General features: G+C 41.1%; 1 protein-coding gene across 1 annotated transcript in view; it reads right to left on the bottom strand.

Annotated features, from left to right (window-relative positions):
• The window catches only part of DNAH8 (dynein axonemal heavy chain 8), a 377,771-nt gene that overhangs the window by 100,643 nt on the left and 252,677 nt on the right, over positions 1-24,451 (bottom strand). Inside the window, exons 68-78 of the mRNA XM_045786311.2 lie at positions 22,817-22,984; positions 21,861-22,076; positions 18,814-18,951; positions 17,448-17,575; positions 16,270-16,441; positions 12,870-13,025; positions 7,915-8,070; positions 6,081-6,263; positions 2,300-2,405; positions 312-564; positions 12-202 (exon numbers count right to left, since the gene is read on the bottom strand). Of these exons, the coding sequence (XP_045642267.2) occupies positions 12-202; positions 312-564; positions 2,300-2,405; positions 6,081-6,263; positions 7,915-8,070; positions 12,870-13,025; positions 16,270-16,441; positions 17,448-17,575; positions 18,814-18,951; positions 21,861-22,076; positions 22,817-22,984 (1,867 nt within the window). The remainder of the gene's footprint in view (positions 1-11; positions 203-311; positions 565-2,299; positions 2,406-6,080; positions 6,264-7,914; positions 8,071-12,869; positions 13,026-16,269; positions 16,442-17,447; positions 17,576-18,813; positions 18,952-21,860; positions 22,077-22,816; positions 22,985-24,451) is intronic.

Below are 24,451 nucleotides of genomic sequence, written 5' to 3'. Positions count from 1 at the left end.
GAGCCCTTCACCTTTAATGAGAGCCTGAAACTCCCTGTGCTTCACCGTTCCTCTCTGAAGATCGATCTTCAAGGTCATGAGGAGCACGAAGAGGAATTTGTGGTTTTCATACAGGCCTCTGACAGAGTATATAAAAACTTCGTAAGTCAGATACTCAATAATATTCGTAATTCTCTTTTGAGGTAGTGGAGACTTCTCGGATCTGCAATACATTTTAAAAATTAAGGAAGTCAGCAGCCATTGCTAAGACAGTAGGAATACAAACAAAACTTTTAAGTGACTTTGCATGGGGCAGGGGAGGGACTCCCCACCTGGCCATGGACTGGTCAAATAATTTCAAGAACTGGGCCAGCGAGGTCTGGTACATGATGTTGACCATGCTCATCTCCGTGAGGAGGAAGTAGAGGATACTTCCGCGGGTGGCTGCCGGCCGGAACTCCTCCTGAGCTGTGTTAATTTTGATTTCCGTCTCTGCGGCCACGTGCAGCTTTTCACTTACTTCAGCTGCTGTCTGCTTGGTGATTCGGAGAACACCAATGAGAGATTCGTCGTCTACCAAGGAACCTAAAAGCCAAACAGGAAAACCTGTAGAACGCAAGAAGGGGAAGCGGCAAGGCGAGACGCAGCACTTCGGAAATGGGCCTGTTCCTTTTCAAGTCTACTTCTCCAAAGCCCGCAGGATAGAAGGGTGGGTATTAACACGCCCAAAGGCTGCTGGCCCAACTGTCATGTGATGCCTGAATCCTTCTAAACATTCCTGCAGAGAGGTTACCCCGTGCTGCTTGTAAACCTGCAGAACGGGATTCCCAATGCAGCTCACATGACTGGTCTTCAAATGTCTGAAGACAGAATCTGGCTCCCTCCGCCTCCGGTGGTGGCCACTGTGCCTTATGTGACATGGACTTCACCTCCATTACCATCTCCACGGTCCCCTTCAAAGTGTCACGAGCTTGTCTATCCAAATGTACACACCAGCTTGCCGTAGAATGGCACCCTCTTTAGTCCAGCATCAGTACAACAGTGCTTGCCACTGAGAACTCGGGTCCCTCTCTGTCTCCAGCAGGAGGAAACTGGGGGACAGTGGAAGTGTCCCACCAGGAATTAAAAATCCTCATTTTACTTTGAGTTTCACCCCTCGTTATTGTTTTTAATAGAAATAACACATCTGCGACAATAAATTCAATTTGAAGATACGGAAAGACACTTTGGACATGCTGATCTAAAGGTCACAATATCTGCACATTGCAGTGCCCTGGCCTACCCTCGAATCCTGGACGACAGGTGAATGCTGCAGGAAGGTGAGAGCAGCACTGAGGAGCATTCTAGTCTACTCTGGAAGTCCAAATTGCAATTCGCCTCTCAGGAACAAGACCTCGATCCAGCACAGTCTAGGCCGGATCAGGGGAAGAGCCCTCAGCAATCTTTGCTGATATTAGGATGCCCGGGGGTATCCAAATGGCTGGGAGAAGTCACTGGACCAGAGGACAGACAACTTCACAAGCACAAGCAGTGCAATCAAGGCTGATAAAAGGACTTTTCCCTGAAGTCACCAACAAGGCAGTGCAGGAGAATGGTGTGAGAATAACGTATCATGTACTTCTGGGAGGTCAACGTTTTTGTTTATCCAAGGAGTAAAGTGCTGTTGGGAAGCATTTGTTATGAGGCTGTAATAAATGGTACGATTTAGGCTACTGTAATTTGCCTACTGCAGAATAACACGGTGTTGACTTTAGTGTCTTTGGATGGATGTTTTTTATTTATTTGGAGACTACATCCCCAAATCTGGGTGTGGCATGAGGATCTGACTGCCCTAAGGAGAACCCATCCTTGACTTCTAAGTAAGAGGTCAAGGCAAGTGGCCAGTGAGCTTGGGCCTTGGGTGCTCAAGTGTCTTTGTCACTGATTACACACATCATTACCCACGATGGTAACTGCATTTCAGTGCCAAATGAAAAGAGTCAATCTTAAAAAAAAATTAGATTGAGCAAATTAGTTTCCTTTGGGCAAGCAAATTAGCCTATTACGAGTTACCTAGCTCTATTGGGAGCCCTTATTTTTCTCAGTAGAGAGCAATTATATCAAGAAAACGGTGTTCTTCTCAAATGCTCCAACTCTGTTTGTTAATTCAAAAATCAGATTCTCGGAGGCTTTTAAACATCTAGATGGAAACTGCCTCTTTTGTGTTTGCATTGATAACTCAACTGTTTCCTAACATCTATAATCACAAGGTGCTGAAAAGAGGGCCTAAGAAATCCTTGCTCGGGACCCATCGCTCGGTTACTTGTTAATGACACAGTACCTTTTGTGGCGCTTAACTTGTAGAGAAGGTTGTCTTCAAGTTCCTTCATCTTCCGCTTGTTGAAGGTCACATCCTCCAAAAGTTTAACTCTCTCAGACTCTAATTCCTGTTATTAAGAAACAAGAAATAGAGGTGCCTGGGTGGCTCAGTCGGTTAAGCGTCTGCCTTCAGCTCAGGGGAGCCTGCTTCTCCCTCTCACCTCTCTCTCCCTGCTCATTCTCTCGCTAAATAAATAAAATCTTTTTTTAAAAAAAAGATTAAAAAAAGAAAGAAAGAAACAAGGAATAATAGCAGAATTGTAATCACCGGTCATTATGGCAAATCCAATTTATTTAGTGCTTCTTATCAATTTTGGAAGTTTATTTTTTGAAGATTTTATTTATTTATTTGAGAGACAGCACAAGCAGGGGGTAGTGGCAGAGAGAGAGGGAGAAGCAGACTCCCCGCTGAGCAGGGAGAGCGACACGCGGCTCGATCCCAGGACCTTGAGAACATGACCTGAGCTGAAGGCAGACGCTTAACCAACTGACCCACCCAGACGCCGCAAATTTTTAGAGGTTTAAAATAAAGTGCCTCTGGAATGACTGTACGTTTGTTCTTCTGGACACTTTTTAAAAAATTACGCCCGCTAGCATTAAGTTTCCACAGCGCTTACACTGGCATGCCTGAGATTCCCCTGCTAAAGGAATTGTGTCTGATTAGCTCTCTTCCTGGCTCTAAGCTTATTAAATAAGAGTGTCCCGTTCTCTTGGCTCTGTTCCCACACTGCCTCTGTGCGAAACGCTAACTTTATTGGCAATCACAAGCGGTAGAAGCAGAGACGTAATATCAAAACCAAGAGGCCACCCAAGCCAAATGTGAGCTCTTGGTTTGGGATCTGCCTGTAGGGACACCAGGTGTCTGGTTTGACAGAGCCAGCTGCCACAAATCCATTTTCCATTGTTTTCCATCTCCTTCTACCAGAGGGTCTAAACTGCATATTTTTTCTTACATAAATAATGTCTTTTTCAAGTTATGTTTTGAAAAAATTTTAAACTTTCAGAAAAGTTGCAAGGCTATACAATAAACTCTCATACATGCTTTGTCCAGATTCACCAGATAACAGTTTGCTTTATCAATCCCTCTCTCTATATACATATATAATACTTATTATCATTATTGTTCTTCCTCTTATCAGTGAACCATTGCTGAGGTCATGATCCTTTACCCCTAAAAACTTCATCAAATCTCCTAAGAACCAGGATATTCTCTTACACAAGCACAGTGCAATTTTCAAATTCAAATTCAAATTCAAATTTAACGTGGATATAATACTCTTGCTACGCGCAGAGTAAATTGAAGTGTCTCAATAGCATTTTTATAGCATTTTTTCCAGATCATATACAGAATCACACACTATACTTGGAATTATGTTAAAGGGAGGTGTTTCTAAACTACTTATTTGAGAACGTTTCTTGAAAAACCACTTCAGAAATTCCACCACTTTCTCAAAGTCCTAAACCAATTTGTGGCTCCGAAGGCACAGCCCGGTGTTCGTCTCTACACCTGTCGCAGCTTGCATCACAATCTGTGTGTTGACCATGTCCCTCCAACGAGATTCTGCACTTGTCCTATTCACTTTTGTATTCTTGACAGCACTCACCTCGAGGCTTTGAAGAGCAGAGACTCAACCCAAGAAATATGCGTTAAATTGAAGTGTGCCGAATTGAGTTCAACAGCTTTATTTTACATCTGGGGAAACTGAGGACCCAGAACTATTAACTCCAAATCCCATCCCAACATGAGCCCCACGGCTGGTTACTGGCAAAGACAGGGTCATACTCTTATTCTCCAACTCCAAGACAGGTGGCGTGATTGCCCATGTTTCAGAAGGTTTGCAGTGTTTGATGGGGGTGGCAACGGAAGTCCTGGCTGCATTTGCGGGGACGTACCTCGTGAGCTGTTTCCAACAAAATGGCCACCTCTGGGTGGCTGTAGAGGAACATCTGGACAAAGCGAAATCGCATGAGCTTCCTTTTCAGTGTGATCTGGCAAAACCGGCATCGTGGTACAGTGGGCACCTGGGGGTGCTACAGCATGATCTGTAAGGTTTGTCTAGGAGGCCTGGCAGGGTGGACAGTCTGTGTGCTTTTAGGGGTTCAGACCCTATTCTCTCAGGTTTCTGTTTGTTCTGCCATAAGCGAGGGCATAAGAGCAGGATGGTTAAGAGGGTTAAACATCGTGGTCAGGATGTCCTCCTACAGATTGTGTGTTTTGGCTCTTTCCAGCAAGGCTGCTGTAAGCACCTTAGCGCACCCCTTGGAGAGGAAGCTGAGGCCTAGAAGAGTGGGTGTGGGGCCTCTGGGGACACGGAGTCTAGCCTGCCTTAGACAATGGAGTGGCCTGCCTTAGGGAAGTTCGTGCAGCCTGCATGCGGCACCTGGACCAGTGAGGAATCCTCTCAGATCAGAGCAACAGCACCAGTTAGGCCACCAAGGAAGGACTAATTTTCAACAGTCGGCACCATGTGGCCCCAAGAGGTGATGAGCAATGAATGGAAGGGCCCATGCTCTCTCTGCCTGGCTGTGGGAGGGGCGTGGTTCCCTCACTGGACTGTAGAAGTCCTGGGCTGTTTTTTGGGCGCGAAGGTCAAACAGCTAGTGAGAGCGATGCTGGGACTGCACCCCCTTCGCTCTGCTCTGCCAGACTGGCCGCCTTTAAGGGCCAGCCCCACCTTAACCATCCCCGTTAACCAGATAGGGCTTCTCCTCTCCTTTTACTGAGTCTCTCTGTTTCTCTGGTGTGAGGATCACTTCTATTTCCCTCTTCCAATGTCTTTCTCGTGTTTGTGGCATCTACTCCTATCGTTTGTCTTTCTCTTTTCCTTGTCCAGTCTTCTGCTGCCAATCTTTCCCTCACCCTCTCATGTGAAGCCTCTCTAGTCTTATTATTGCTAACCTTGCCCTTTCCTTGAACCTTCAATACTCTAATTCTGTGTAAGCAAATATAATCTTTCTTGGATTTTACGCAAATAGGTTTTCCATATGCAAATAAGTATAATTACATTTTATGCAAGCATATTTTATGCATAATGTTAAATGCTTTCTGAGATTTATCTTAAAAATTGTCTTCAACTTGTATCAGTCTCTTAAAATCTTCCAGTTTTAAGTTGTTGTTTTATTAGAACCTTCAATCATACTTAATTTCTCTGCTTTAATGCAAATTTTATTCAAATAAAATTAAAGCTAGGCTGAGTACTAGGTTGTAGTAGTTGAAACTAACCCAGTGGTAATACACTCATTCAGATCAATTTCTTTTTCTCTAGGATCATTATTTTAGTGAATTTTTCAGGTACATCAAAGAGTATCCATCCATAGGACCATAGATACGAAGGCCCACATACTCCAAGGTTTAAAGACAGAAGTAGAAAGAGATGTGTGAGTAGTGCGTGTGTGTGTGTATGTGTGTGAGCGTGTGCGTGTGCGTGCGTGTGTGTGCGCGTGTGCGTGTGTGTACGTGTATGTGCGTGAATGTGTGTGCATGTGTGTGTGCGTGTGTACGTGTATGTGCGTGAATGTGTGTGTGTGCGTGTGTATGCACATGCACACGTTTGGGGTTGGAGGACAGCTGAATTAGTTACATGATTTCTTGACAGGAGATAGCTAAACAAATATATATGTTAATGAAGGTAAACATGGTTTGCTTAATTTTTTCCTTCCCAAATATTTAAAAATTTCACAATACATTTTAAGCATTTATTATAATTTATTAGAAGTAGTCCTTTACCTAGAGAAATTATTACCTGTTTCTCAGTTAAAATCACTCTCCTTAATAATTGATTCTCAAGTCCTTTCATGGTGACGGTAAAATCAATGACTGATGTTTTAGCATTGATCTCAGGGGTAAAGGCAGGGTTGGGTAGCTTCGTAGTAATATAAAGTTTAAATGTATCCATGATATCACATTCCTTATCACCAACTTTCACCTACATCAATTCAAATATAAAATCAAAAACTGTTTAAAGGGCAGGGCAAGGAATTTGGGGTTAACTTAGGAAAGAATCTACCAGAGGTCAGTGCTGTAAAACTTAAATGAATTGCAAAGGAAAAAGTTGTAAGATTTTAATCACTGATCTTAAATAATTCAGATTTGTGGTCCTGCCGGAAGATGTTGTTAGCCATGACACCAAACAAATTAAATGAACAAACAAATTAAATGAAACAGTTAAATGAATGAAACAAACTAAATGAAAAATTTATCCCTATGTGAAAGTGGGACCTCACGAATGGATTCGAAGTGAGCTAAGAGCCTGGAAAGGGTTGGAATGCTCATTGTGTTTCACTGCAATAAAATTTCCTGGCAACAACAACAACAACAACAAAACAAAACAAAAAAACAAACAAAAAAATTTATCCCTAACAAATGTGGAATAAAGGAAAACTCAGATACATCTGAGATTTGACTGTTTTCTCCTACTCGAGGAAATTGTTTCCTACTGAGGAAATTTGTGGTATTTAGAGGAAGTGTTTGTTATTTCTCTTTGCATTTCAGTCATATCTGAAGCACATTTGACAAAAGTAAGGATTAATGAAATTTTCAAAGAAAAAAATGCCAACATGTTTTTCAGAAACATAAGTTTTATCTTAAACACTACAATTTGTGGTATATTATATTAAAAAAAACAACTGGTTTTGCTATCTAAAATTTAGGTGGAAATTATACCATTTTTAAAGGACTTAAATTTTTACTTAATCTTGATTCTACAAATGGTTGGAAAACACTTCCATAAGACACTACCATGTTCTCAAGCACCAAGACTTCACACTGCAGATAAGAATCCGTTCTTTTGAAAGGCCTTCAGGAATAAAAATCCTACACCCTCCTTTGGCATGTTAAATACGGCACATAAAGGATTCACATTATGAAGAAATGTTTTCTAAATAAATCTTTGTTTAATGAGAATATTTGCATTCTGTACTTATTCACTGATATTCATGAAATTAAGTTGTCCAAAGCAAAAAAATGTCAATCAGAAATGCTGTCATTCATCAAGAAACAAAACCAAAGAAGCCTAAAGGTAGAGAATGCCACCAATTAAAAAGTAAACCCTTCTACTGGAAACGATTCATGTTCTCACCACTGATGGAAAACAGAATACCACAGCTTCTAGCAAAGTCTGTGAGTTTAGATTGAAAGTTAATACAGAGGGAAATGAACAAATCAATGTCCATAGACTTTATTAAAATGACATTTTCTCCTGTGAGAAAATGCAGGTTTTATTGTACAGATGAATATATGACTTGTGAATCCAATTTTCTCGGAGCTGCCGATGTTCGTACATATATAGTGTGTAACACTAATACATTATTATGACCAATGTCTTTCCTTAATATGTTATTTAGCGTCCGCTAAATGGCTACTCTTACCAAAATATTGCTCTCCCCTGTATTTTTCATATATAATTGAAAAAATAAGGGAAACACTAAATACAAGTTTGGAAGTAATTTTCCCAGTGTATCAAATACTACCACCTGAAAGAAAGTACCTTCGCTGCTATGCTCAAAAAGATAAGTAGATGTCACCATTGCTCTTTTCTTGTCTTCTTCCTTTTTTTTTTTTTCCTTCCCAAAGCTCACCTTGAATGTGGTGCCTGATTTAATGAAATTTTTTTCTAATACATTATCCAGGGCTGGATCCAGCTCTTCACGAATGTCCTCAATGAGAAGGGGTCGGCCCAAGGAGAGGCTGTCCTCCAAGTGTGTGCGGAAATATTTATGGTTCAGAGATGTCACCTAAAAATAAAGGGTTCATTGCTACATAACTGTGACAAAGAATGTGCTTATTCCTAAATGAAAACCAAGAGATTTGCTGCACAAGTGCCTAAGAATTTTCAGGGCCATATAGGAAGCCTGATGAAAATAAAAGGAAGAACATTTAATTTTCCAAACTTGGTGAGCCCGTGACTTTGTGGGGGCTCTGGGTGAGCAAGAGTCTCTCTGATCGAAGCAGGAGAATTGAGTGGCCCTCCTTCAAGGGACTGTCAGAGTTCTGCTCTTCCACGGAGCAGGCCTGTTACACATACACAGTTACGGTCACTCAGGGAAAGCAAAGTGACTTGCGTATTTGCGATACTCATTTATCTCCTCAGGACCGGCTCATGAGATGATCAAGTGATTAAAACATAGGCACAAGAATGTCAGAAACTATATATGGAGTCAAACCAAGCCCATCTGTGTATTCTGCCTCTAACAGTGGCACAACGGAAGAATATGATAGGTACTTCCCATAAAATCAACTTAAAAGACTGTATATTCACTTTTTATATTATATATAGTTTTAAATTAGAATTCTGAACGCCTGGTGGGACCCCAGTGTTTTAGTTCAGTGTTTGTTGATTAGTTAAAATAGACACACTAGGGGGCGCCTGGGTGGATCAGCTGGTTAAGCATCTGCTTTTGGCTCAGGTCATGATCCTGGGGTCCTGGGATCCAGCCCCGCATCGGGCTCCCTGCTCAGCGGGGAGTCTGCTTCTCCCTCTGACCCTCCCCCCTCTCATGGTCTCTGTCTCTCTCACTCTCTCTCAAATAAACAAATGAAATCTTAAAAAAAAAAATAGACACACTGGGCTGGCTGATCTTTGCATTGGCCAAATGACTCTGAACTCTTACTCCTCCGATGATCCCTCCCCTGTCTAAATGGGAGGATTTCCAACAGGTCATTCCTCAACTCTCCATCTCCTTATACTCTACGCTCTGGGCTCCACCACGGCATCTATGCTGCGGTGACTGCTGATCTTAAGACACAAGGAAGACCCACTGGGACAGCAGGCGATTAAGGGAGTGGAATGAAAAGAGATTCTCTCTCCCTTGCTATGAAAAAGAGATGTGGAATTAAAAACTAAATAAGTCTACCCATGTCCTGTTTTGGATAAAAAGGAAATAACTAAAACAGAAATCCTGCACATGAAGGAATTTGTTTCCCTGGATGGATAGCTTTATTTACACAAATGATGAGCTGTGAAAGACCTCATTATGAGTTGACAGGGTAAATGAATCTAAACAAAGAGCTTTAGCCAGCTTATTAAACAAGATGAAACAAGGTCCCAATGAGACTAAATATAATTGTCCTGCTCTGTTTCCTAAGGAGTAAATTCTATTTTCGTGATTTGCTTCCTAAGTGTGATGGTTAATATTACTTGTCAGCTTGATGGGGGTAAGGGATGCCCAGAGAGCTGGTACACATTATTTCAGGCTGTGTCTGTGAGGGTGTTTCCAGAACAGATTGGCCTTGGAATAGGTAGACTGAGTAAGAAGGTCACCCTCACCAATTTGGGTGGGCATCATCTAATCCATTTAGAGCCCGTATAGAGCCCAAAATGGAAGAAGAGCAAATTTGCTCTCTGCTTGAGCTGAGACACCCATCTTCTCTTGCCATTGGACATCAGCAACCGGTTCTTTGGCCTTCAGACTTGGACTGGGACTATACCACTGACTCCCCTGGTTTTGCAGACCTTCAGACCTTAGACTGGGCCTACATGACCAGCCTAACTTTTTTTTTTTTAAAGATTTTATTTATTTATTAGACAGAGATAGAGACAGCCAGCGAGAGAGGGAACACAAGCAGGGGGAGTGGGAGAGGAAGAAGCAGGCTCATAGCAGAGGAGCCTGACGTGGGGCTCGATCCCACAATGCCGGGATCACGCCCTGAGCCGAAGGCAGACGCTTAACCGCTGTGCCACCCAGGCGCCCCTGACCAGCCTTCCTGGACCTAGCTTGTAGACAGCAGATTGTGGAATTTCTTAGCCTCCCATCAAACCCATGAGCCAATCTCTCATAATAAATCTTTTTCCATATATCTGTATTTACTTATTTATTAGTATTATACTCAATTAGTCACCATATAGTACATTCGTTTTTGATGTAGTGTTCAATGATTCATTAGTTGTGTATTTTTTAAAAGATTTTATTTATTTTATTTTTGAGAGGGACAGAGAGAGCGTGTACGAGTTGGGGGAGGGGTAGAGGGAGAAGCAGACTCCCCACTGAGCAGGGAGCCCGATGTGGGACTCGATCCCAGGACCTGAGCCGTAGGCAGATGCTTAACAGAGTGAGCTCCTCAGGTGCCCCTTCACTTGATTTTCTTGTGTAGTAGCACTATGTGGTGGCCTGGGTCACCTGCACAGAGACTCTAGTGTTGGGTCTTTACAAGGTGGTCAGGGAATTTTTTTTAGGGCAACATGATGAACACCTTGTCTTCCTGGAAGTCAGAGCTGAAGGTTCTGGAGACAGTGTTGAAGTTGGCCTCGACAAAGCTGCCACAGTGGCATGCAGTCCTGGACATACAAAACGTGTTTTGTTTTTCATTTATAAAGCGTTTCACTTTTCGTTTTGTTTTCCTTCCCAAATAAAGAAATAATATTTTTGTTTGATTCTGTTTTCATTTATATGTGTTTGTGCATGTGTTTATCCACATGTTTAAAAACAAAACGACTCCTAAGTAAGAAGACTATAGTTCAATCTCCGTACGTTCCAGGAGTTGATGGTTTTAAAAACATGTCAGTCTCTCTGGTATATTTCTATTACTTCCTCAAGAAGATTCCTGAGACTGGGTGACATCAGGAAGGACATCATCGAAGGTTATCACGGAGCTTAATGCCAAAACGGAGAGACACAGCTACGATCAGGAAAATTAAGAGCAGGAGGAGTAGGGAGAGGGACAGTCAGCAGAGGCAAGAGGAATGGAACAGGGGACACACTGTAGTTGCGCTGGACCCAGGAAACAAAGTTGAGGGGCAGGAATGCTCCCGTATACTCCACTCGTGCTTTCCTTCTGTGAAGACTGCTCCTCACAAGCTACATTCCCCCCGACTTCATTTCCCTCAGCTCCGCTCCTCTGCTGACACTCTCTTTCTGGGATTTCTCTGGGTTTTCTAAGCCAGCAGCCTGGTGCGTCACTATCAGTGAGCTGGGAGTACCTCAGGGGTGTCCCTTAGTGTCAGGCAGCGTCCACACGTCAGGGAGGCCTCATCTCAGAAGGAAATCTTTCAATATTATGCCCATAAGTGCTGTTTGTTGTAGGCTTTTGGTAAATGCTCTTGATCTGATTAAGGAAGAGCCCTCCTATTCTTTTTTTTTTTAAAGATTTTATTTATTTATTTGACAGAGAGAGACAGCCAGCGAGAGAGGGAACACAAGCAGGGGGAGTGGGAGAGGAAGAAGCAGGCTCCCAGCAGAGAAGCCTGATGTGGGGCTCGATCCCAGAACCCCGGGATCACGCCCTGAGCCGAAGGCAGACACTTAACGACTGCGCCACCCAGGCGCCCCAAGCCCTCCTGTTCTTAATTTGCTGGAGGCTTTATCACGAATGGGTGCTGAATTTTACCAGGTGCTTTTTCTGCATTTATCAGGGTGATCGCATGATTTTTCTGTTGGTTTTTTTTTCCTTGTAATGATGGCACACTTTGATGAATTCATTGAAATTCAATAAATGTCAGAATGCCTACTCTGTAGAAAAAGCAGTGTAGAAAATTGTATAAAACCATAAAATTTGCCAGCAAGAAGTTTATGATACAGTAAAGACAAAAGACAAATGTGCAATGAACGGTAATTGAAGACGGACTCTAAGTCCATATTATAAATCCAAACAAGACATTAGGAGCATTCAGGACAGACTGTATTAAACTGAGGACACAGGGAAGTCTTGGTGAAGGTACTATCGGATGTGGCTTTGAAGAACACTCAAGATATTTATCTGGGATGTAAACGCAGTGGGCAGTAGGGTAAAGAAAGACATCCTGGTCAGGAGAACAGCATAAGCAAAAATAGGCAGCCAGGAGACTCAGAGCACTGAGAACACCGCCTGGGAAATGGGACAGCCTGTATTCGTGGTTGAAGTATCGACGGCAAATCCGAGATGCTGGAATCCTGCCTTTGCCTACCTCTACCTTAAAATTAACACCTTATTATGGCATCTCGGTGGCTCAGTCAGGTAAGCAGCCAGCTCTTGATTTCAGCTCCGGTCATGATCTCGGGGTGGTAAGATTGAGCCCCGAGTCAGGCTCTGTGCTGGACGTAGCACCTGCTTAAGATATTCTCTGTCTCCCTCACCCTCTGCCCCTCCACCCCTCCCTCTCTACATACATACATACATACATACATACATACATACATACATAAATAATAAAATTAACACCTTATTGCCATGACCCCAACTCTAAAACTGGACTCGATGATGCCATGAGGTACCATGGGCCTGAGCGAGGTTGGAGCAAATAGCCTTAAACCGAGGCGTCGTGAGTTCTATTTTTGCTGCTTTCCTATAAGCCTAAACCCAAGAAGAAAAACCACATCCAACATTGATTGGCAAAGGCAACAGAGCCAGGGAAAGGGACAGACAGGAGAGTGCACCACGAGAGAACGCAAAAGAGAGAAAATAATCCGAGCCCTTGCCCCAAACCACTGTTACAAAACTCAAGGGTATAAATTAACAATTATCACTGATATGAAAGCTTTATGACTGGCAGAATCAACTGAAATTTGGGGGAAATTTCATGATTTTAAGAATGCTTTCCCATACACCAAACGGTACTTACTTGCAAGTCATTTTCTCTTTCCTTTGATTTAATCCAAGTTTTGCCTTGAGTCTGGGGGTCTATGAGGAGTGGGTATCTGGTGGCCTTCGTCACAATGATGCCATTCTGAATTGAGAGGTCATCTCCTGGTAATCCCTGCAGTCCCCACTCCCCAATCTAAGTAACAAGAAATAGATATGGCCAGTCAGAGGAGAACAAGAATGCTTTCATAGTAATTAAAAGTGCCACAATATTAAAAGAACTTAATATTGGGATATATTTTTTTTTCCATTGAGACTAAGCAATGGGTACCTAGAAAACAAACAAACTTGTAAATGTGAACCAAATAACATTCACCTAAAAAATAAATTTATAATCTAATAAATCTTTTAATAACCCAAGATTAGGGTTTAGCGTTTCATGTTATATTTTCAAACTTATGAGGGAATATTGTAAAATCTGTGGATTTTTGAAGCATGGTTGCTGAACATTCAGAGAACATAGGGGCTTAAAATACAGTAAGACTGGGTGAGTGGTGGGATCCAGACTAGGCAGAGTTAGTGGAAACGAATACACTGACATGTCTGGAAAGATAAGCACCAAGGGTTAAACCCCTGAAGCCTCCCTTTCCTGCCCTTTGGCTCTGTTTACTTGGAGGGCAGGATTTGCATAGCCATAGGCAGAGAAATTAGGAGAGGTAAGATATTATATTGGCAGGTGCTCATCAATGACATTAAAAAAAATGTATTTCCTGGGGCATCTGGCTGCCTCAGTCGGAAATGCATGCAACTCTTGATCTTGGGGTCATGAGCTTGAGACCCACATTTGGTAGAGATCACTTAAAAATAAAGGCACCGAATCGCCAAGAAACTGTTGAAAAGGAAAAACAAAGCTGGGGGCATCACAATGCCGGATTTCGAGCTGTACTACAAAGCTGTGATCACAAAGACAGCATGGTACTGGCACAAAAACAGACACATAGACCAATGGAACAGAATAGAGAACCCAGAAATGGACCCTCGGCTCTTTGGGCAACTAATCTTTGATAAAGCAGGAAAAAACATCCGGTGGAAAAAAGACAGTCTCTTCAATAAATGGTGCGGGGAAAACTGGACAGCTACATGCAAAAGAATGAGACTTGACCACTCTCTCACACCATACACAAAGATAAACTCCAAATGGATGAAAGACCTTGATGTGAGACAGGAATCCATCAAAATTCTAGAGGAGAACATAGGCAGCAACCTCTACGACATCGGCCAAAGCAAACTTTTTCATGACACATCTCCAAAGGCAAGAGAAACAAAAGATAATATGAACTTATGGGACTTCATCAAGATAAAAAGCTTCTGCACAGCCAAGGAAACAGTCAAAAAAACTAAGAGGCAGCCCACGGAATGGGAGAAGATATTTGCAAATGACACTGCGGATAAAAGACTGGTATCTAAGATCTACAAAGAACTTCTCAAACTCGATACACAAGAAACAAATAAACAAATCAAAAAATGGGCAGAAGATATGAACAGACACTTTTCCAATGAAGACAGACAAATGGCTAACAGACACATGAAAAAAATGTTCAAAATCATTAGCCATCAGGGAAATTCAAATCAAAACCACATTGAGATACCACCTTATGCCAGTTAGAATGGCAAAAATTGACAAGGCAGGAAACAACAATTGTTGGAGGGGATCCCTCCTACATTGTTGGTGGGAATGCAAGTTGGTACAGCCACTCTGGAAAACAGTGTGGAGGTCTCTTAAAAAGTTAAAAATTGAGCTACCCTATGACCCAGCCATTGCACTACTGGGTGTTTACCCCAAAGATACAGACGTAGTGAAGAGAAGGGCCATATGCACACCAATGTTCATAGCAGCATTGTCCACAATAGCTAAATCATGGAAGGAGCCGAGATGCCCTTCAACAGATGACTGGATTAAGAAGTTGTGGTCCATATATACAATGGAATATTACTCAGCTATCAGAAAGAACAAATTCTCAACATTTGCTGCAACATGGACGGCACTGGAGGAAATAATGCTAAGTGAAATAAGTCAAGCAGAGAAAGACAATTATCATATGATTTCTCTCATTTATGGAACATAAGAACTAGGAAGATTGGTAGGGGAAGAAAGGGATAAAGAAAGGGGGGGTAATCAGAAGGGGGAATGAAACATGAGAGACTATGGACTCTGAGAAACAAACTGAGGGCCTCAGAGGGGAGGGGGTTGGGGGAATGGGATAGACCGGTGATGGGTAGTAAGGAGGGCACGTATTGCATGGTGCACTGGGTGTTATACGCAACTAATGAATCATCGAACTTTACATCGGAAACCGGGGATGTTCTGTATAGTGACTAACAGAATAAAAAAACATTAAAAAAATAAATAAATGAATAAACTTAAAAAAAAATCCTCCCTAATTATGAGAGAATTGCCAGCCTGCCTCCAGGTAGTCAATAAAATCACCTGAAATCCAATGAATCCACCAGCCTCCACCTTCAATAAATTGTCTCAGCAGCCTCCAAAAGCTATAATTAATAAGGAATATCGTGGCCCACTTTGCCTCATCAGTGTCCACCCCATCTTTAATACATTATCTAGTCCCTGTAAACAACCAGTTGAACATTGTTTGAATTGGAAAAGATTAATTTTTTAACTTTTAAATATAGATAACACAAAACTAATAACATGGCTTCCCAAAGGAAACAGCCACCAGGGAACATATTTACACATCTGAAAGCTGCTCATGAATACAAATTGCCTGGAAGGCATTTCATGCCATAGGAGCTCTGCAAGATACACTGAAAATTGACAGCAGCGTCAAATTCCCAGCAAGGAAAGTTAGTGTCGTGGGCGCACCATCACTCAGTGATAACAGAACATACTGTTGTACTCTGCTCTTGGACACTACAAAAAGATGGCTCACGAATAAAAGAAGATTAATACCAGTACTTATGGCCTAGCTAAATGCCTGTAATCTCCTAAAGTGTTTGAAAGAGAGTGACTTAATAGGAGTGTTGCAAATAATGGAAAGTTAAAAGAAGAGCTCAGCATTAGCAAGCCTATAATTCATGAATGCTCTTTTATTTTTTTTTTTTAAGATTTTATTTTCTTATGTGCGTTCTACCCCCAGTGTGGGGCTTGAACTCACAACCCTGAGATCAAGAGATGCACGTCCCACTAACTGAGCCAGCGAGGCACCCCCATCTTTTAGTTCACAGCAGTGCAATATTAATTTGAAAGCAAGATTTCTTAAAACTCAAAGGATCTTTTATATCAAAAATAAAGGTTTCTTTCTAGTTAATTCTTAAGTGTTCAAAACAATCTTTTCAATTATGAAAAAAGAAAAAAATAGGTGCACCGTCATTTTGTAGTAAGGCTGAAATTCAAATAATACTATGAAGAAAGTAATACTCACTGTTGGCGGATCCACCAACATCGAAATAAGATTCAGGTTTTCCGTGAAAGGAATCTTCCGAGCTCTCAGCTCTATCTCCCATTGATCTTTAAGCAAATAGTTCCTAAATATCTGATTGAAAGGACCAAGGTAGGAAAGGAATCCAGTGCACAGCAGAATATCCCCTACAAGTCTGTGGGGAAATGAGACAACGTGAGTCACCGAACACATTCACGTTCTCCCATTAATGAGTCTGAAAGGCCACAGGGCAGCTTTGTTTTCTTACCAGGCCAAATCCTTCTCTGATCCCTGCTTAACTCTTGGTAACCAGACACGGAGAGACCATGCAGAAGGGAGCCCCCAAAACCCAAATGGTGGTAGGAGGGGCCATATTTGGGGTAGGCCAAGGAGCAAGAGAGAGACTGCTTCCTTGAAGCCTGCACGTCCAGAGACTTCGCTCCTAGGAAGGAAAGCATCCTTTTCCCCTGCCATGCCCTGGTCCTGTTCAGACTCAGTCCTGATAAATATTTTCTTCTCTCCCTCCGGCTCTCCCCTCCTCCTCCCACTCCTTGCTATTCTTGACTCCTCGCTGATTTGGCTCTCTTCCAGTTTTCTGAGGACACCAATAGACACCACCACAAGTCACCCTTGCAGTTAGAGCAAAGCACTGATGCACGTGTTCACAGTCACTGAGCTGAAGAGTATAGAACTGGAGAAAGTATCTAGAGGGTTCTGGCAAATCCAGACAATAACAGAAGCGCTGATATTGGGGCGCCTGGGTGGTCAGTCGGTTAAGCATCCGACTCTTGATTTTGGCTCAGCTCATGATATCAGGCTCGTGATGGGCCTGCTTAAGATTCTCTTTCTCCCTCTCCCTCTGCGCCTGCCCCCCTCAAACAAAATCAAAAATTAAAAAAAGCAACAACAACAACAACAACAAAAGAAACACTCTTGTACTGAAAACCTACTTTGCTGAAACAAATTTGAGATTGAAAATGTTTCACAACCTTGTAATCCCTCTCCGTTTTACTGAGAGTGGGTAGCCTCAGCTGTAAGATCCAGAAATGGATATATGGAAACGAAGGAGCAAAGCCCTTCACCCGGGGGGTGTATTTTATTTTCGTTAATGTCACAAAGAGGTGGTGTTTGGGGTGATGACTAAGAAGGAAAGCAATTATAACAGAGGCCAAAATTTATACCTATTAATCTGAGCTTTGAACTCTTTGCTTTGCTGAGTCCATCGGACCTTTTCCCCACTCAGCCCATCGATGAGGGTAGAAGCTGCCTGCATCTTTTTCCGGCACATATCCGCATCATTTAGCAAATCCTACATGCATAAAGGGCGAATATCTCAAAGAACTTTTCCAAGTGCTTAAATCAAACATCCATTGCATTCACACATAAATATACAGCGAGGAATTTCTTAATTTGCAAACTAAATATAGTCTAAAAGAAGCAACGTGAGTGAAACTTTACCTATTAAATTCTGGTAACTGAGTCATAATATCGTTATTTTACCTTACAAAATTTCAAGGACAGAGATTCTGTGAAGGAGAATCCGAATCACATAAATTAATATAGTATTTCTAGTCCATGTTTTCAAAACAGAATCAAATCAATAAAATATACCATTTTAGTTCTTGAACTTAATAATGCTGAGTTCTTGGAAGTTTACAAAGCGATTTTTTTTCCCCAGAAAAATTCTACGCGACAGTGATGTGCTGCAGCCAGCGTGTATCAACTCACCAGAGCCAATCGTCACACATTTAGAAGACTCGCGGGGCTGGTGTTGAACACAGACATTATTAAAAATTAAATTGCATAAACTTACAATTACAGAAACCACATTAAGAGCAAAGGTAAGAGATGATCAGAACTCATCACCTCCTATCATTCACTACATTTTTGAATCATCTGTGGGCTTGAGGTTAAGCCCACTGTGGCGGCAGTGTGGTGTATGGCAGTGTACGGTGTGTAACAGTGCCACATACAGAAGCACACGGCATACGATAGTGCCCTGCTGCGCATGCTTCCAAGTCTGTGTTCAGGGTCAGCACGCTGGTAGCTCAGAACGGACAGTGGTGGGAGGACCTACACCACAGAAATCAGACAACAGTGCAAATCACAGCTTTTTTTTTTTTTCCTTCACCCTGGGTCCCTCCCCCCAGATCCTATTGTTACCAGACTACCACTGCTTACAACCTATCACACGAGGTTGTATATGGATCCCCACTGGACAGATGAAGCTCCATCACTTGCCTCCAACTGCCTAATGAGTAAGCGCTTGCACTGGATCTCAAACCCAGTTTTTCAAACCCCCAAATCAGGACCCTTTGGGTAGGACATCCCAGCTTACTTACCAAACATGATTATTAAAAACACACACAAAAAGACCTCAGAGTGTCAAAAATTCCCAACAGGGATCGGACGAACAGTGATCCCAAACAGTGAAGGACAGTCAGGTAAATTTTTTTTTTTTTGTCATCGACCTAATTTCTAAATACAACACACACTTGTGGACAATTTTAACACCTCATTTCTGCAGTTTTGTAGATTTCTTCTCACCATTTTCTCATTCATGGCTGCGTCAAATTTTGCTTGTACTTTATCCAGCTCGCCTTGTTTCTCATCAAGCAGCGCCTGTGCCTTCCCCAACTCAGCATTAGCAACTGCCAGACGGCCCTCCTGCTTGGCCAGGTTTGCCTTAAAAAGGAAGAAGAGGTCATCGCATGGTGTTGTAGTAGGTCTGCAAAATATTTTTGGTTTTAATTGGTAAATAATAACACAAATTACACAATTTTTGCCCAAGATGGCATTTAGAGGCTTAAGCATGTTCAGCTGGGGAAGCAAAGAGTGTTGGAGATATTTCATTAAAGTTCTATTTTTTTCTTTTTCTTTTTCTTTTTCCTTTTTTATCTTTTTCCTTTTTTTAAGTTGGCTCCAACGACCGGTGTGGAGCCCAGTGCAGGGCTCTATCTCACGACCCTGAGATCAAGACCTGAACTGAGATCAAGAGTCAGACACTTAACGGACGGAGCCTCCCAGGCACCCCTCTCTTTTTTCTTCTAATTACTAATGTGCAATATAGAAAACATGGGGGGAATGCAGCAATGCATAGAAAGGATAACAGAAATTACCTGTGATTCCACCCAGAGATAGTCTGAGTATTGTGTTAAGAGGGTGATAACTGGCATCTTCCAGTTTTTTTTTTCTTTTTCACTTAATATAGTGTAATCATCTCCCTTAAACATGTCCTTAAACACTTTTTCGTGAACATTAGTAATATGGCTGCATAATATCACACTATTTGGCTGTATCATAATTTACCCTAACTTTTGCCCTACGTTTAGACACCTCCCCCATTTTAAATTATTATAAATAAAGCTATTGGGCATGCAAACATTTTGGGTTGTTCCCTTCATAAAGATTTTTTGAAGTGAAATTACTGTAATGGTAGGTTTTTCATCTTTTTCTAAGTCCTAGTGCATGGACTTAAACATTATCTGTTTCTTAGAAATCTAAAAGAATCAGTAAAGCAAAGGAGCCCTAAAGCCTTCTGGAGTAGAAGTTTTTTGATAATTCTTTTTCTTTCTCAATATTTACTTTAAAGTTAACCCTTTTTTGCAGGAAATATTAATTTAATTAATATTAATATTATTATTAAATTTAAATTTTCTAATGTATTTACATGTAACTTTAAAATTTGCTTTCTAACTATTTAAATCCACGCATCTGTGATTATACATATTTTCTTCTTGATTATATTTTCCAAGAACATATCTTTTATATTTTGTTTTTGCAAAGCAACAATTCTTCAATTCTGCTATTTTTCTCTAATTTTTAATGTTATTTTTATTAGCTCTATTCCACTTTCCTTAAGTTTTGTGTGTATTTATAAGTGAGTATGTACTGGAATGTTTAATTTAATTTAAGAGCTAAGAAAGTGCCATTGGGCCACATCACAAAACTTTGGTAACTAATTTTTGTCATCATTTCTGAAAAAGAAATTATTGGGTTGTTTTTTTTTTTTAATGCAAACTTTCTAATTTTATTGCTTCTAATCAGAGAATGAAGCCTCAGCAATTTCTGCTTTGGGGAACTGAATAAAGATCTTCTTTTATTGTTGAATATGATCAATTTTTGTAAATGTTTCTCAGTCACTAGAAGTAATTTCATATTCTTTGTTCATATTCAAGAAAGTTCAATGCAGCTATTCAACCTTAAAAATGATAGTGTGAAATCTCTATATAATTATTAGTTTATGCCTGCTAAAGACTAATTACATAATTTCCAGGGCTCAGTACAAAACTAAAAATGTGGAGTCCATTATTAAAAAATTATTAAGAACTTCAAGAGGGTGACAGCAGACCATTAAGCCAAGCATGGACCCTTCTAAACTAGGGGTCCTGTGTGAACAGGTCACACACCCATAAAACCAACCTTCTCCACAATCTCAAATTACAATATTATTTTTGTTAATTTGCACTTAAAATAGTAATGCATTTTGCTTTTTGTAAATTTGATAATATTTTATTTATTACAAAAAGGATTATTACAATCAAGTCTCACTGTGGATCATAATTTTTAGTAAAAATTAACTCTGTTCTTCTGACTGCCTTTTTTCTTAAATTCTATACCCCTTGGTATCTTTTGGTTTGAGTGGATTCCTACATTTTCTCATCATTTCCCTTTTTTAAAACTTTCTTATTTTTAACATATTTTCTATTTTTCTCCGAGTTACCTACGCGCAGAGTTTTAGAAGGCAGCCATTTCTATAGGGTTTATTATGACAACCGGCACCCCCCCCCCCCGCCCACCTGCTCATCATTTTCCACCCCACAGAGCGGCCACTTTCAATTCTTTTAGCTTTATGGGGGGGTAGGGGGAGGCAGGAGGGTAGCGTGCGGCTGGGTGGTGTATTTTATGAATCCTTTGCACTCCTGCGAATGTCATGCTACTCACTCAGACCTGACGAACAGTCGGACGCAGCATAAACGGTGCGCATGCGCGTACCTACTTAAATCGCATCCTTAAGGATGTCTTTTTGTTCCCTTATACGTGAAGGGCAGCTTGGCCAGTTATTGCATTCTTGGACCACAACAATTTCCTCAATACTCTGCACATATTTTCCCACTGCATTCTAATATTTAGGGCTGCAGGAAGTCTGTGCCATCCTGATTTCTGTTCTGCAACCTTTATTTTGTTTGATCATTTCTTAGATGCATATAAGGTTTTCTTCCCTATCTTTCAAATTTAAAACATTTCTGGGTGTTGAGCTTAATTTTTATAAACTTTGTTTGGAATACAGTAATCAAGTTCTACCTCCAAACCTAATCTCTTTAAACTTTAAAGAAATGGCAAGTTTTCTTTTATGACAGCTTAATTATTACTGGCAATGAATTCATTTTCTGTTTAAGTTAACAAGTTGATTTTGATTTCTTGTCCCCCATGCCAAGAAACACTAAACAGGTGTAAAGGAAATGAGAAATGTGAGAGGATATGAAGAAAATAAAAAATTTAGTCAAAATTATGCTCTGTCTTTTCATAGCAGTAATACTGGTGATGGATTTTATTAAACCTTGATTTCCTAGGAGAAGGAGGGAAACTCTTACCTTCAGAGGCAACACTTCTCTATTGATACCATAAAATGTTGCCATAGCAAGGGTCCAAGACAGCAGACCAGCCACATTCCCACAGACTTTTTTGGCATTTTCCAAAGAATAATCATCCATGTTAAAATACGGCTGCAGCAACTCAACAGTCTCTTCATTTATAGTATCCTTGGGGAACTGCTGAAGGCTCCACAGGAACCCTGTTGCACTCATCAACTGAAAAATAGCATTACAACCTGTAAGTTCTGGGAGAAAATAAATACTTTCTTCCCGAATAATTCTAAATTGAATAAATAATTCTAAATAATTGAATTTTTTTCAAAGAAGTAACAATTGATACACTCTCAAACATACAAATCAAGACTATGACAGTAGTCAACCTAAATCTATAAGTTGCAAATTGTCTTCCTGTTACTATAAAGAGTAAAGAAGAAAAGATATGTAAGTTTCCTGTCCAGTGCGTGCATCTGAATGCCACCAACCACGCAAGCTCCCTTTTGGAGACTGGGCTGGGGTGACATCAACAGTGTGCCAAGGGGTGCCTGGGTGGTTCAGTCGGTTAAGCGTCTGCCTTCGGCTCAGGTCATGATCCCAGGGTCCTAGGATTGAGCCCCATGTCAGGCTCCCTGCTCAGTGGGGAGCCTGCTTTTCTGTCTCCCTCTGCCACTACCCCCTGCTTGTGCTCTCTCCTTCTGTCAAATAAATAAATAAAATCTTTAAAAAATTTTTAAAAAGAGTGTGCCAATACCAGTCTCTGGTTTCAGACACTTTTTACAAAAATAAACCATTTGGCTTTAAAATCTTTCCCTACTTACGCTTTGGGAAATGCAATCTAAGAAAAATTCTTAAGTACACAATTACCAATGACTGCCTGCCAGCCTGTGTGGTCTATACTGAAGGTCCTGGGCCGGGGACATCTGGTGCATCTTTTAGGACTTGCGAAGATTTTTACTTACTTTTAATGACTCTCCCCAGGAAGGCTTGCAGCAAGGTTTTTCTGGATCCATAGTGACTGGGTCAATTTTCTTTTGAAATAGTAACAGGACACAGTCCATGATTCTCATAATAAGATGCGGGGGCTTTGCAAGTTTCCTGACTGTGGCGATATCATTTGGTTTGATAGTCTGTATTTGGGATTAGGAATCAATGTATTTTTTGTTGAGTAGTATTAATAATCACATGGAAATCTAATGCTTTTAAACAATGAAAGTAGAAAACTTAAAAATGTATTTTCTCCCCATCCCCTGACATTATCTCCTTAAGGGTTTGTATTCCAAGATTTTTGCACAATGATTCTCTCATTGTTGTCTGGGGATTTCTATTTGTTCTTATTCTCTTTTCTCCTGTTGCCCTCAACTAATTGCTGTAGAGTATCACTACCATTCATTGCCCACCACCCTAAGTCTCTGTAGGCAACAGGCCTCATTGATGGGTAACATTCAGGAAACTTGTATCTTCAAAGCACATACTCTACATGGGGTATGAAAAGAAGAGCAGGGCTCTGAATATCAGAACCCTCACCTTCAGTGTTTGTTTTGAGGGCTGCCCTATCTATGGAAGGGGGAGAAATTCAAAGGAGAAAAGAGAAGTTATTATAACATATGGCTCAGAAAAATATTTTTCGAAGTTTCTATCTGTGAGCTGGGTTTGAAATAAGATGTTAGCTGATATTCAAGGCAAGGATGATTGGAACATAACATGATCAATAAAATCCCCTAAGACTCATTTGTTCAGTGATTTCTCTTTCTTGTATATTATTGTAAGACTCGTAAAAGGAGTGGGGGTGGAGAATGTGTCCTGATTATTGTCACAATTGTATTAAATGATTATCATAAATCTAGTCATTCAACAAATACAGGCATCCTCCCATTAAGAAATAAAAAAAAGAAAGAAAAAAAATAAAGGAAAATAGCCCTGTCCTCATAATTTTCCAAGGAAGAAAAAGAAAGTACAATTACCCTAAACTAGAATTGTCATCATGCTAGAGGCAGAGGGGTGACAGGAAACACAATGGAGAGCCAGAAGAGCCAAAACCTTCCTGGAAGGGACAAGCCTGGCCCTGGAGAATGACTCTTATTAGGCAATGAAGGTTAGAGAAAGCATTCCTGGCAGAGGGAGAGACACATTTAAACAGGCCGTGGTTCTTCCAGAAACCTATGGGTGTTTCTGCATGGACGGACCATACTGTGTATAGAGACAGAATGACAGAAGGGCTCACGGGGTAGACAGTAGCCCAGTTCACAGTTGCAACAGCAGTACTGATATCTACTGAGTATTGTCTCTGTGCCCAGCAAACTGTATTCATTACTTTTAACGCTTACATTGATCCTTCAAGGATCAATGAGGAATTAAAATCCCCACAGAGATCCAAAAAAGTGAAGCAATTTACTCCAGATCATCTATTTAAGGAGTGGTGGTCACTAGAGCCAACTGTAGGTTGCCTGTCGGCTGCGAATGCCTAGCTGCAGACCTTATCTTAAGGGCCCCCAGAAACCGCGAGATTTTTAAAGGACACATAATGTAATCTGGAGCGGATGCTTTGGAGGAACTGGGGAGGCTCTCTATTTATACTCTGCATCCCTAGTGCTATT

This window comes from Ursus americanus, chromosome 32 (assembly GCF_024610735.1).
Source record: "Ursus americanus isolate L20-20 chromosome 32, mUrsAme1.1.p, whole genome shotgun sequence".
Lineage (NCBI taxonomy): Eukaryota > Metazoa > Chordata > Mammalia > Carnivora > Ursidae > Ursus > Ursus americanus.
Note: the sequence above shows the minus strand (reverse complement) of the source record. Positions and strands in the feature narration are given on the sequence as shown.